This window comes from Brassica oleracea, chromosome C8 (genome assembly GCF_000695525.1).
Source record: "Brassica oleracea var. oleracea cultivar TO1000 chromosome C8, BOL, whole genome shotgun sequence".
Lineage (NCBI taxonomy): Eukaryota > Viridiplantae > Streptophyta > Magnoliopsida > Brassicales > Brassicaceae > Brassica > Brassica oleracea.
This window is the reverse complement of record NC_027755.1, coordinates 34,762,536-34,774,968: the sequence shown is the minus strand read 5'-3', so window position 1 is coordinate 34,774,968 and position 12,433 is coordinate 34,762,536. Positions and strand designations below refer to the sequence as shown.

The 12,433-nt window shown below is 29.8% G+C and overlaps 1 protein-coding gene across 4 annotated transcripts; it reads right to left on the bottom strand.

Annotated features, from left to right (window-relative positions):
* Positions 1-5,808: 5,808 nt before the first annotated feature.
* LOC106312386 (BEL1-like homeodomain protein 4) lies at positions 5,809-11,099 on the bottom strand. 4 transcript variants are annotated; one of them, XM_013749891.1, is made up of 5 exons: positions 10,734-11,099; positions 9,624-10,618; positions 8,276-8,667; positions 7,102-7,162; positions 5,898-6,386 (listed from the first exon to the last, which is right to left on the bottom strand). In XM_013749891.1, exons 2-5 carry the CDS (start codon positions 10,497-10,499, stop codon positions 5,898-5,900), a joined length of 1,818 nt encoding a protein of 605 aa, XP_013605345.1. In that variant the 5' UTR covers positions 10,500-10,618; positions 10,734-11,099. The 4 variants fall into 4 exon arrangements, with proteins under 4 accessions (XP_013605348.1, XP_013605345.1, XP_013605344.1 ...); XM_013749890.1 differs by having other exon boundaries at positions 10,838-11,064; XM_013749892.1 differs by having other exon boundaries at positions 10,722-10,793.
* Between the last annotated feature and the right edge of the window lie 1,334 nt (positions 11,100-12,433).

Below are 12,433 nucleotides of genomic sequence, written 5' to 3'. Positions count from 1 at the left end.
AAATAGACTAGGTTCAAGACTTACTCATATGCATATGCAATTACGTGTGTGTGATCGAATATTTAAACAAAATTTTAATGAGGGGACCTATTTGATCATAAAGTATGATTGTGTGATGGGTAGCCATCAGATTCGGCGATCGCTAAATTCCATGATGACATGGGCCCAAACCCAATACCATTTTAAATAGGCCCCACTTTAAAAACAATTGAGCCCACACAAGTTGGTAATAGGTGTTAGGAATGTCAAAATGAGCTATACTTCATGAACTGAGCCAGTTCGGCTCGCTTTTTCATGAGCATAATCTCTATATTTTAAGCTCATTTAATAAATGAGTGTAATAATCGAACTTAAATTAGATCACGAGTTATATGAACGATCTTTAATGAACATGAGCTGGCTCATGAGCTCGTTCTTTTTTATACTTACAATTATATATATATATATATATTATATTTGGATAACTTCTATTTTTTATGTAAAAAAAAGATAATTTCTATATTTATCATATTTATCTTCTAAAATTAAAATGTCAAAGCAAATATTCTTAAAAGATAATTTCTATATTAATCATATTTATCTTCTAAATTAAAACGTAAAAGATACATATAAGTAATATGGAAATTAAACTTTTAAAAGTTATCTATAACTTTTTCGAAGAAAGAAAAAAGAAACTATATTGTTTAGGAATTATCAAAATCTTCTATATAAACCCACATTAACCCTATTATCTCTCTCACAAACTTCATTGATCCCAAATTTGACATACCTCTCTCACGCTTTTGCTTATCGTAATTCAGAACTCTCGGTAAGTTATGATTAATAGTTTTGGATCATTGATTTTGCTTTAATTTAATTTATATTAGGTGTTTTTTAATTTTATTTTTGTCATGTGTTGGTTTTTATTTAGTATTTAATATTTATGTTTTGAATTTTTTTAATATTTCAATTTTAAACAATATTATAGAAGTTATTTTATCACTATTTAATTTAATTTATAATTATTATTTTTATGTAGATCAAGAGTTAGCTCATTTAACTCATGATCTAGATGATCTGAGTTCGAGTTTACATATTGAAACTCATATAATAAATGAGTTGAACTGAGCTAGCTCATGAAAGAGCCGAACTCGCTATGAGCTGAGCTGAGTTGAGCGAGCTAGCTCAACACCCCTAATATGTTTCTTCTTCTTCTACTCCATTCAATTCTAGGACGATAAAAACGTTTGTGTAAAACACATACCAACTAATTAACTTCAAAATATTATAATTTAGCAAAAAAAAAAAAAAAAACTTCAAAATATTATTTTCCGGTGCAATATTATGAAACATAATAACTCGAGAGCTTAACTAGTATACATTTTTAAAAAGGGAGCTTAACTTCTTCTTTTTTTATCAAAAGTGAGCTAACTAGTATACATATAAAGTAATATACATCAAACGTTGTGTTTCAAAAAAATATATACATCAGACAATACCTTGTTAAATTTATGATGCATGAAAACCCATCATGCGTGGTAAAACCATCCACACGCACTGCTAGACATAAATTTGACAGCATATGCATACGTTTGCATATGGATTATTAAAATGGCAGGCCCTCCAGTATTAAAATCAAGAATCTAAGACTCACGCATATGGATTTTCTTGTCATGTATATTTATTTATTTTCCTGTAAGTAAAAGACAAAACAAATTGACATTTCAAACTTTTGTATAGCAGCCCAAAATGATAATGAATTAAATCAGTACTAGGATAAGACCCGCGCAAGTAATTAAGTTATTATTTTTATTATATTTTGGAGAATGAAACAATAGTTTGGCTTCATTTGGATTAGGGGTGTTCAATCCAGATATCGGGTTGGTTTCGATTCGGTTCGGTTTTTTTCGGTATTTTGGTTAGTAAAATATAACTACTATTCTAAATCCATATTTACTTTGACTTTAGTCTTTCACATACTTTTGAAAGATTTCAACTGGACAACTAAATTGATCAGCCAATCTTGTTGCTTTAAATCATTAGTATATATATATATATATTATTTAGTTTGAATATTTATAAAATAAAAATTCATATGCGTTATATTTTATGATCATTTGTAACTTATTATAACAAAAAAATTAATGTGATTTTTAATATCTTTTAATAATATAAAATTTTTAAAAAGAACTAAGATACAAAAATTGTTATCAAATATTTATTATTCATAATAATTAATTTTCACATATATGTTAATCATATTAGGTAATTTCGTAGCTTTTATTTAAGAAAAGTGGAAAACATTTTTTGGTACGTTATTTATCAATTCGATAGTTAGTTTAATAAAAAGTGTAATATAAGTTAAGATGGACCAACCTATTTTTCTAAGAATAGTATATTTTATATAGTTATTTATTAAATAAGAATTTATAATCATACGGTTCTATGATCATTCATATTATTTTATAACAAAATATTTAAATCATCGATAACAAAATTTTCAATCTGAAATCTTTAATAAGTTTATAATTTATAAATGTTCTTGAAAATTCATTGAAACTTTTAATATTAAAATATTTATGTAATCCTATGGTATATAGTGTTTAATCTATATATATATATTTATTTTATTATTAAATGATATTTTTTACTCATATGGTTTTAAAATCATGTGTATCTTCTTATAATAAAAATGTTAAACCATTGATCATTAATTTTTAACATAATAATTTTAATAGTTTTAGTCATTTATTGTCGTTTTTAAAAATTCAAAATATAACATATACGAAAAAATCTAAATTTTACTTTTATAGCTAATTTGATTGTTTAATTTATTTTAATAATATAAAATTAAACAAAAAATGATGGAGGAGATATAAATTGTTATCAAATCTTTATTATTAAAATCATTAATTGTCATATATATATTAGTCATTTATGGTAATTCCGTAGGTTTGATTTAAGGAAAGAAAATAACATATCATATCATTATATCATATACTTTGACCAACTTATGTATCTAACAACATAAAAAAATTGAATGTGGACCTACTTATTTTCCAATTGAATGTAATTGACTACCTAATTGAGTGCCACCTATGCATTGGGGCCTATTTTAATTAATATAAAATTGAGGTTACATCTTTTCAAATGTTCCTCGATTAATATGTAGGGGATATGAAATTTTCCAACTATATTTTTTTAGAATAGTATGTTAGCTTAGCTATTAGCTAAAGGACAGTGGTCAGACAAGAAAGGATTAAAAAATGGACCACTATGATTGCAATAAATGTACTTAGGTAAAAAATATCAGGTGCATTTAATAAGTTTATTAGGTCAGTCAGGCCAGGCGGCACTTTTATTTTTTCATAAAATATACAAAATCATTTGTGGTAAAATGTATAATTGTAGTTCTTCGTAGAAAATCATTATTCGTAGGTTTAGCACATAAATGAACAATTACTGTTAGGAAAAAGGTTGACTGTTTAAAATTTTGGATAGTTACAGACTACGACCTAAAACTCTTACAAAGATTATGCATGCAAACATCGATGCATTAATATTATGCAATCTTTTTTTTTGCTTAACTAAGTAGTAGTATGATTTGGGCTGTTCAATATGGCAAAACCGAACCGTACCGAACCGAACCGAACCGAAATAGATAATATGGTTTGGATTTGGTATATACCATACAAACCGAATGGATATGATTTTAAAAAAGCCGTAGGATTTGGATATGGTTCGGTATATAACCGATAAAACCGAATAAAACCGATCAAAAAATAGAAACATGTAAATATGTATATATTTTATAACAACGTATGAAAATCATAAGTTAATTTTTTGCTAATAACTATTACCATATTTTTTACAGTAATAAAATAGTCATGATTTGTAAAACACTTGAACTATAATTAAATAACAATTCATCGCAAACATGCTTCTTATTTTCTTAGTCTTCTTTTGATCTTTTTGCTTTAATTTAGCATTGACTAAATTGAAATAAAGATTATAAATTTGATGATAACAATTAGTGGAAATTCTTCACAATTTTTTTTTATTATCTATAGACGAATAGAGTTTCGTGTTTAATAGAAGAAACATGACTTTGATAAACGCTAAATATGAAAGAATATAATAACTTATTTTTTGTGCTTCGTGCTTCTGTTTTATTTTTTGTTTTTTATTTTTATTATCAAAATTTTGAGCTTTGATTTTAATTATAGATTTGATTATTTTATTAGATGATAGAAACATTTTTTATTTTTGTTCTTTTATTTAAACTTATAATATTTTTTAATAAATGAATGTGTTGACAACAAGACTCTAAAATTCATATAATATGATCCCAAAATAAAGAATTATGTTTTTTGGTATAAAACCGAATAAACCGAAAACCGACGGTATATAAACCGAACCGAACCGAAGTAAATATGGATTTAGAATGGTAGTTATATTTTACTAACCGAAATACCGAAAAACCGAAAAAACCGAACCGAAACCGAACCGATATCCGGATTGAACACCCCTAAGTATGATGCAATCTTTAATAATTAAATAAAAAATATTTCAAAATTAAGTGTACTCATGTTATTTGTTATCAACCGGTTAAGTACACATCATTGATCGTATATGTCGTGAGCGGAACTGATTAGGTTGTAAACAGTCAGACTATAAATAATCTGTTATCCATAATATGGCATGATGTACATATATATACGCATGGAATATAAATTCACGCAAATATATATATATATATATATATATATATGTGGATTTAGGTGAAATGTAGATGTTACTAGACAAAATTACTAAAGTGACTTTTAAGGAAACTGAACAAATCAAGTAATGAGTCCCTATTATAAACAAAGTAATGAGTAGCACCATGCCAATGAGCTCTTAGCGCTTTTTTTGTGGAATTAAAATGTCAGCGTCTCGATTGAGATATGCCTATATATATATGACATGTAACCAAACCTTTGGGATTTTAGGGAAATTATGTTGTTGAGAGGGAAAGAAGCACATAACATACATGAATTTGATTTGATGTATTAAACCGTTTTAATATAAACTGAAAATAATACAATTGTTAATAAGACGATCTAGTGTCCCAAACGTACTTCGTTGCCATTAATACATTAAGAACACATAGTTGTAGTAAGTAGGGATTTAAGGAGATTAATCTCCTTATACAAGGAAATTATAATGTCGCTTAACTGTCATGGCGTTTTCCTACTACTTTGTCGTTTAACAGTAAAATCAAATAGAAGAGATGTTTAAAAAAGGTTCTACCAAGTGGAAGAATCCTTAAGTCAGCATAAGCCTAATTAATCTAAAACAAACAAAAAATTGGTAGGGGTATAATCTGAACAAAACCATAATCTAAAAATATATATTACTTTATCATCTAAACAAAGTTGCAGACATTTAGTTAGGATCATATCAATATTAACAAGATTTTATTTGAAAATATGTAGATAATCACAACATAAAACTGCTGTAAAAAAAACATAAATCTGCTGTCCAAAAGTAAAAATCCCAACTTAAACAGAATTACAAAAAATTTGGCACGGATATTATTATGTTTTCCTTTTCTTTAGCAGAAGGGATAATATGATGTATAAAGCATTATTCTAAAACATGTAAATAAGTTTAGTGTAGATACAAAATTAGTAAGGACATAATTTGGAATAAGAAACTAAAATATATATTACATAGTTACATTTCTAAAAAATTATAGAACTTTTATAGCTAAGTAGATCAATTTATGTGTACTTCTCTTCTTCTTACGAGAGGGAATACATAAAAGAAACTTTAAGAGTTTGTGAAGCGACGAGTAAAACATATTCCAATAAATTAACAAGCAAAAAATACACTATTATAAGTTGATTAATAAATAGAGAAGCGACGAAGGCAGTCTAAAAATCTCCAAAATCTCTAACGGAGAAAGAAGGGTTCTTATTATCAGGCATATTGCCAGTGTGGCGTAGACCAAGCGTAAGTGACACGTCACCAGCCTGTTTGGTTCCGAATCTTATGACACCATCGTTAACCTGGAAGTGATCACTGACGTCTTGCTGACACGTGGCAGCGGTGAAAGAGTCTGAAACGTTGTGAGGAGCGGCGGTTACGACGGAGGAAGGGAGGAATGAAGAGTCGTTTTCGTGAGGTGTCGGCGTCATCATCGTCGTTGTTGGAGTTTGTGCAGTTATTGTCTGAACGAGAGTGAAGTTGCTTTCATTGGGCTTCGTGTCGCTGTTGTTGCTGCTGTTGTTTGTTTGTTGATAATCTTCTTTTTGATTTTCTTCTACTCCTTTTTCTTCTCTTTCTTTTGCTTCTTGTTGATACATTTCTTCAACCATTGGTTTCCATAGACGAACCCTAGCATTTATAAACCAATTCGACACCTGAAAACCAAGAAAATGCGAACAAATTATATACGGATACGAGGACAAATTAAACTTCATACTCCGTTACAAAAATTATGATTATTTTCAGTTTAAAAAGGAATATCTTTTCCAAGTCTAATGTGGTTATTCAAATCAAAGTTTTAGTTTTATTTTAACCAAAAACAAATTTTAGTTTATCGTTATTTAACTATAGTACATTGAAATTGAAAATAAACATATTTAATTTATAGAATTAAAATATTCTTTCATTTGTACGGACTTTTAAATATGATATGTTTTTTTTGTGAAATAGAGTATGAAGGAGTTGTGGTCAAGATAATTTACGTGAACAATAATTTGATGCTGGTCTTTACAATTGAAATTAAAGCTTCAAACTTTCATGCACATGAGAAATATGGTCCTAGTTTGAGTATTTGTATGTCTTTGTCTGTCTGTCTCTCACTACCTCTCTCTTCCAACTCTGTCCTATATTTTATATATATACTAGTGTGTTATATGGCTATATATAATGTATTTAACGAAGAAACAAGCCCCAAGAAAAATGATTTCATATTCATAATCCATGCAATAGAATAGACGCGAAGCCACTCATATCAGGTTTTGCATGACGAAATGATTGATATATATAGTAAAATTTTAAATTAAGTACAGACATGAGTGAATAAAAGAGTTGTTGTATAAGCAGTAATATTATACTATTATAAAGGCTGACCTGATTTCTGGATAAACCAGTCTGACGAGCCAAGAGGTGCTTATCAGCATCGCTTGGGTACCTGAGAAAGAGACCAGAAAATGACTTCACAATCTTTAGAACCCTAAACCCAATAACTATTATTATATTTTTTTAATTAAATTTGTATATAAAGAGAAAGAGAGGAAAAAACACAATCAAGTATAGATGCAAGAAAAGGTACAAACTTTCTCCTTACAAGGGCGTGAGAATCCAAGACAAAAGAAAAAGCTGATTGCAGAATAGAAGAAGCATTTGATTTTAGTTTTGTTTCTTCACTTAATTTTTTCCATGATAAAGCACATTTTTCACAGAGAGGCACAAGAAAAGAACTGTACAACTCGTCTCTTCATTACTTCACTAACAACAGAATAGTAAAATTCGGCAGACATTAAATAAAGAAAGTTCTGATGAATAATAAGAAAGGAAATTGCTTTTATCAGCTTTTAGTTTTTGTCTTTCTTAAGAGACAATATACCAATGACACTGCACCACTGACAAATCTGAACCTATTTTGTAATTATCCTAATAGCATTGTTACTTATTTGAATAATAGTAGTATATGGGAAAAAGAATTAAAGGCCAAGTAAAGAGGAAACTATAAAGAAACCCTTAGGATGTTATTATGATCCCAAAGCATAAAAGTTTGTGATCTCATTCTGTAAACTTCTTTTATTATACTATTCGTTATTTAATCCCTTTGCCATGCAAAACATGTTACATATACACACTATGACAAAAACATACCCCATTTTCTTGAAAATCTCAAGGTCAGTGCATTGTTACCCTTGTTAGTTTTCACTATCACTGATGGTTTTTACTAGTGGTGCAAAGGAATAATGAATAAAATACTGTAATTGAATTAAATTGGTGTACTAAACATAATTTTCAGAAAACTGCAAATATTCGAAAGGCATTTCATTTTTATTTTATTTATGAGAAAAAAACATCTGCTTTCCAAAAAAATATATTTTAATTATTCTTCCTGCAAAACCAAAATAAGTTCGAAGATAAACAATTTGTCAGTTAGTAAAATATTGGTAGTCTTGTTTTTATTATGTATGGTCAACATGAAGGAAGATTAATAATATTAGTATATATCGAAGAACGAGAGTAGCTAGGTATATTTAGATAAGAGATGATAAGATGGACTTACGGATTAAGAAAATGCTCGAAAAGCCAAGCTCTAAGGATATTAACAGAGCGTTCAGGTAACCCACGTTGCGGTCTCCATGCCTCTTGCTCCATCATACCCATATGATGAAACGCTCGTTGTTGACGCAAACTCTGCTCTAGCAAACGCAATCGTGGCGTTTCGCCTTTGGTTAACCCCGAGGACGCAGCCCCCGCAGTCTCTTTCTCACCTAGAAGCTCGCAGCTGCGTTTTAACTGAACCACAACCGCGTCTTTCAAACACCGGAAGTGTCTAGACATTGCCTTTTGGGCTAATGTGGTGTATGGAATGGCTGCGCCATAACCCATTACTTGGTCGAATGAGTTCACTATCATTTGCATTTGTTCGCAGTAGTGGTTGTACCGTCGGTCTACCTAAAAATTCAATTAAAATAAAACGATATAAATTGATTATTTATGTTTGTTATTATTAGCTAATTTGACCAGATAAAATACAAACTGCCAGAGGTAATAACGCTAAGATAACTGGTGACCATATGAAAAACAAATAAAAAATGAATGAAAATGAATAAAATTAAAAGAATGAATGAGAATGATCGTTTTTCCTCAAAAAATAATAAGGAAACATTTTGATTTATTATTCTCTACAAAAAAAAAGAATAATAAAGAATTGAATGTTTCTTCTCATTCTCTTAGTCACCAATCACACCCAATAACACCAATCAACACCGAGCAAAGAAAATTCAAAATGTCTTTCGTTTTCCTACTATATGCAATTATCGTATTTAATTCTTGAAATAAGATAATGTCAACTACAAAATATTTATAAAGATAAATAATGAAGTAACTTCAAGGACTAGTTTTGGTTACGTAGTGAAGGTAACTTATATGGAGAAGGAAGCTCTAATTTTAATGAATCTGGTGGAAGACTAAATCACTTAATTAATCCTAACTTTAATTTCTTATGTTAATTTGATTAAGCGATGCCACCAAACTCGTAACACTAAAAAATGCATTAATATATGTCACATTAGACTATAACACGAGTATAATGATATTAGTTAGAAAAAAATTGTATAAGTGATGGTAGGATTGCGTAATCAAGCTCTACCAACTAGAGCATGTGTCGTGTTCTTGTACCAGTCGATATTTCTCCAAATATTTAATTTTTCTTTAAATACATATCTATAGATTATAAAAAATTGGTTGATAAGATGAGGGGAAAAAAACAGGAAGAAAAATCATAATTCTGATATAAATTTGGTTGATTTATCAATTCAGTCATATTATAGAACGGTTCATATAATTTAATCAACCGTTTAATGGGAAATTAGTTCATTGGTCAGAGAAGATTAATGTGAGAACGTTACCTCTTCAAGCATAGAGAGTAGCTTGACCTTTCTTCTTTGATGTTCAATCCGATCAGCCGGAGACAAAGGAGGATTATCATTGGCTACTCCGGGGGACGAAGACGACCCTCCTCCACCGCTAGTATTAGGGTTTGAGTTGTTCCTACTAAGTTTGTTCTTCTTGAAGTGTCCTCTTCCGACACTACAAAACTCTTCCAACAACTCTTGCGCCGGCTTCGTGTACTTTGAGTTCCTCAACGTATAGATCCCTCCAATAGAGGAAGATGCCACCATGGGAGAAGATGATGATGACCCGAAATGTCCAACAGCTTGATGATGAGAAGTAGAATTATCGAGAAGAAGAGTCTTGAACTGATTGAATTGATGATGAGCCGAAGCGTTAGAAGAAGAAGAAGTTCCATCAACGGCTGCACAATAAATGCTTCTATATTCTTCTGCTTTAGCTGCAGCAACTGCTTCTAATGACGACGAGAGAGATAAGGATAAACCTTTTCCACCTTCCACGTGTACGGTCCCGATCATGTCTCCTTGACTCTGATGGTCGGAGGAAGATGGCCACGTGAAGTGATGTTGTTGTTGCTCGTTGGCATACCCATAACCTTGATGATGATTTGGTAGTAACATATGTAGAGTTGAGTTGTTGTTGTGGCGGTTTTGTTGCTCTAGCAATTGTTTAGTCGAGTGATCAAGAATCTCGCCTGAGCCACCGCCGGGGTAACTAAACATTTCAGATAACATTCCCGCGGTTTCGTAAACTGGGATCGGAGCGCCGGAGACAGCGGATTCCTCAACTTCCTCCTGATGGGAAGATGATGGTCGGTGGAATCCATTGGAGAAGGAAAAGATTCCTTGGTTATGGTGATAATCTTGGGACATAGAGAATCTGAATTGTTGTCAAGAAGAGTTATGATGATGAAGAGTTGTAGTAGCTATACTCATATCATATCTTGATTCTTGTTATTCATAGTTATATCTCTTTCCAAAGCTGTTGGATCCTGTAAGGATTCAGACACATACCCAGAGAATCTTATAAGACCAAAAAAAATAAAAGATGTAAAAGAAAGAGAGAAAGAGATAGGAGTCAACTAGGTATTATACAGTTTTTCTTACTTCCCATCTCTTTCTTGTATCTCTTTTGAGGTTTTCACTTTCAGCTTCGGTCATCATATACATATACATATGGTAGAGAGAGAGAGAGAGAGAGATGAAAATACCTTGGAGTTGCAGAGAATAAAAGAAATAGAAGATTGAGCTTTAGCTATCGTTTTCTATCTGCTCTCTCTCCAGCTTTCTTTTTCTTGAGTTTTTTTTCTTCTCTGGTGGTGAGAGTTTAATCAGCAAATTCTGGAAACCATTTCATAATTTATAGAAAACTTATTAAAATTTCTCCCAAAGAGAAAGGAAGAAAGAGAAGAGAGAAGAAGAGGTCGCTGTTCTTTCTTCCCCGCCCCCCTTTTTAACCCACCAATCTTCTTTATTATTTTTTGTATAACTCAAGATTAATACTCTTTTTGTTCTATAAAAATATCATTTTGTATTTTTTATACAGATTAAAAAATAACTAAAAATGTAATTATATTCTTATTATTACATCTATTTAATCAATAGTATTTGAGATAAAAATATAAAATTATTTGTAAGATTAATAAAATATAAATTAATATAAGTTGTATGTATAAATTACATTAAAATTTCAAAATAACACTTTTTATATAATAAAAATGACAATTCTCTCAGATAGCCATTTTTAAATTTTTGTCACCAAAATAACTCTCAAAAAAAAATGACCAAAATAGTCTTTTTTATTTTGAAATTTTTAATATTTATTTTTATTTTTTTTACTTGAAATTATATTTCCAAAACTCCATCCATTAACTCTAAACCTCAAGTGTAGATTAGTTAATCATAGGGTAAAAATACATTTTACCTTTTAATACAACTTATTTTGGTTATTTTATTCATTGAACACTATTTTTGTGATAAAAGTTTAAAAAAACTATCTAAGGGAATTTCTCTAATAAAAATGTCAAATTTACATTTACTATTTATTATCATTTTATATTTCTTTTAAAGTGTTTTTATAACTTATTTTTTTTTTAGAATTGACAATGGTACAACACAAAATTACGAAACTGTCCATATCAAATTTTCTTTTCTTATTTCTTATTTCTTATTTCTTATTTCTTTTGTCAACGATATTTTATTTATAAATGCAGAAAAGTATTTAACTTCTTTTATCACAAATGTCGGCTGCGTTCAGCATTTTAAAGGAGTTAATTTGGAAAACTAATATTGAAAGCAAACTAAGGAAAATATAAAGATAAGGTGAGTCCAAGGTATCTCAATGACCCAAACCACCGCCATAAATAATTCCACATAATTTTGTGCTTAAATAATATTTATATTTGATAAAAATTAAATCATAATCATATTCCCATAACACCCTTTCATTATTCTTCAGATTTTGCTGATGTCAGTCAGTGTTTTACAATGAATATGAAAAATATTTCTTAGGTGGGATTCACTACAAGAAAACATATTTTTTACTAGGGCAGTATTCGTTGTAAATTCGTCGTAAACGAGGTGTTACGACGAATTAACGTCGAAAGACGTTTCGTTGTTAAACGTCCGTCGTAACGGAGGTTTCGTCGTAAACGACTCGTTACGTTTACGACGAAATATATTCCTCGTAAAGCGCAGGGAAAGGATTCGTCGTAAATGACACGTAATTATTCGTCGTAAAGCTCACGTAATTATTTCGATGTAAAGCACACGTAAATACTTTCGTTGTAAATCACTCGTAAACATTT

Excerpts from the sequence above, each read along its gene's own strand:
- LOC106312386 (XM_013749891.1), bottom strand. The coding sequence starts at position 10,499 with ATGTCCCAAGATTATCACCATAACCAAGGAATCTTTTCCTTCTCCAAT. Across the intron at positions 7,163-8,275 it reads TTCGAGCATTTTCTTAATCC|GTACCCAAGCGATGCTGATA; the intron begins GTAAGTCCATCT and ends TCTCTTTCTCAG. Across the intron at positions 6,387-7,101 it reads CTGGTTTATCCAGAAATCAG|GTGTCGAATTGGTTTATAAA; the intron begins GTCAGCCTTTAT and ends CTTGGTTTTCAG.